At 52.5% G+C, this 1,342-nt stretch overlaps 1 protein-coding gene across 1 annotated transcript; it reads left to right on the forward strand.

Annotated features, from left to right (window-relative positions):
• Nucleotides 1-362: 362 nt before the first annotated feature.
• On the forward strand, nucleotides 363-1,063 carry DPM3 (dolichyl-phosphate mannosyltransferase subunit 3, regulatory). The gene is made up of 2 exons (XM_017866361.1): nucleotides 363-463; nucleotides 711-1,063. Exon 2 carries the CDS (start codon nucleotides 716-718, stop codon nucleotides 992-994), a length of 279 nt encoding a protein of 92 aa, XP_017721850.1. The 5' UTR covers nucleotides 363-463; nucleotides 711-715; the 3' UTR covers nucleotides 995-1,063.
• The last annotated feature ends 279 nt before the right edge of the window (nucleotides 1,064-1,342 follow it).

The raw sequence follows: 1,342 nt of genomic DNA on the forward strand, positions 1-1,342 counted from the left end.
AAAAAAAAAAAAAAAAAAAAAAAAAAAAAAGTTCTGTCCAGCCTAGACAGTCTAGAGAGACCCTGTTAAGAACGGAAAGAAAGAAAGGAAAGACACGTTCGAATGAATGAACCAGCGAATGAATGAATGGATTTCAGCTCTGGAGAATTGAGTTTAAGGGGAACAGTATTATATTCCCATCTTGTTGCAACATTTAAGGATGTCCTCAAGTTCCAAGCCAGCCTGGAGCGTACCCCAAGGTGGGGAAGCAGCGCCCAGGCCTCTCCACACCCAGCCTGCTCCGGGTTTGCGGAGCGCAGCCCGCTGGACCCCGCCTAGACTGAGGCGGTGGCCAAGAGTACTCCATGGACCGCCATGTGAACTACAACTCCCAGAAGGCCGCGCGGAAGCGGAGCGTGAGCCGGGGAGGACTTCCGGACGCGAATATCCGGGCCGCGCGGGGAAGGGGAGACGTGGGGCGGAGGTAAGTGTAGGTTGAAAGCTGAACAGAGAGGGCGAGAGATGGGGAGTGGGTCTCAAATATAGAGGGGGTAGCAAGGTGGAAGGGACCCTTCCACCTTTTGTGGGCACTCAAGTTCGGACCGCTGGGATCGGCGATTCCGCTCTGGCTACGGCTGGTTTAAATGCTCTCTCCCTGGGCGGGCTTCGGTTGAGTTTGGTCCGCTTTTCCTTTCTGCTCCTCAGGGGAGCATTGTTTTCTTTTCTCGCAGTGACCATGACGAAATTAGCGCAGTGGCTTTGGGGACTGGCGATCCTGGGCTCCACCTGGGCGGCCCTGACCACGGGAGCCTTGGGCCTGGAGCTGCCCTTGTCCTGCCAGGAAGTCCTGTGGCCACTGCCCGCCTACTTGCTGGTGTCCGCCGGCTGCTATGCCCTGGCCACTGTGGGCTATCGTGTGGCCACTTTTCATGACTGCGAGGACGCCGCACGCGAGCTGCAGAGCCAGATACAGGAGGCCCGAGCCGACTTAGCCCGCAGGGGGCTGCGCTTCTGACAGCCTGACCCCATTCTTGTCCGGACAGCCCTTCCTCCCATTCCCCATTAAAGAGCCAGTATTTTCTAACTTCGTTTAGTTTGAATATGGAAAATGGGTGTTGGGGATTCAATGTACTAACGGTCGAGAAGTGAATGTGAAAGAACCACCTTCCTGAGGCCATCTCAGCCTATATTTTGCGTCTTGCTGGTGTTCCCATTTTTGCTCCCAAGGAGGCAAAGTCGCCTTCTCAAGATCTCTCAGGATGGAAATGACATTTCACTTTCTTAGACCTTTCAGCCCTATAGGAAGTACTTATTATTATTATTATTATTATTATTATTATTTTTATTTTTATTTTTTTTTTCT

The sequence above is a fragment of the Rhinopithecus bieti genome, unplaced genomic scaffold (assembly GCF_001698545.2).
Source record: "Rhinopithecus bieti isolate Rb0 unplaced genomic scaffold, ASM169854v2 scaffold_42032, whole genome shotgun sequence".
Lineage (NCBI taxonomy): Eukaryota > Metazoa > Chordata > Mammalia > Primates > Cercopithecidae > Rhinopithecus > Rhinopithecus bieti.

Bases quoted from the DNA above. Each gene is read 5' to 3' on its own strand.
- DPM3 (XM_017866361.1), top strand. From the start codon at position 716: ATGACGAAATTAGCGCAGTGGCTTTGGGGACTGGCGATCCTGGGCTCC.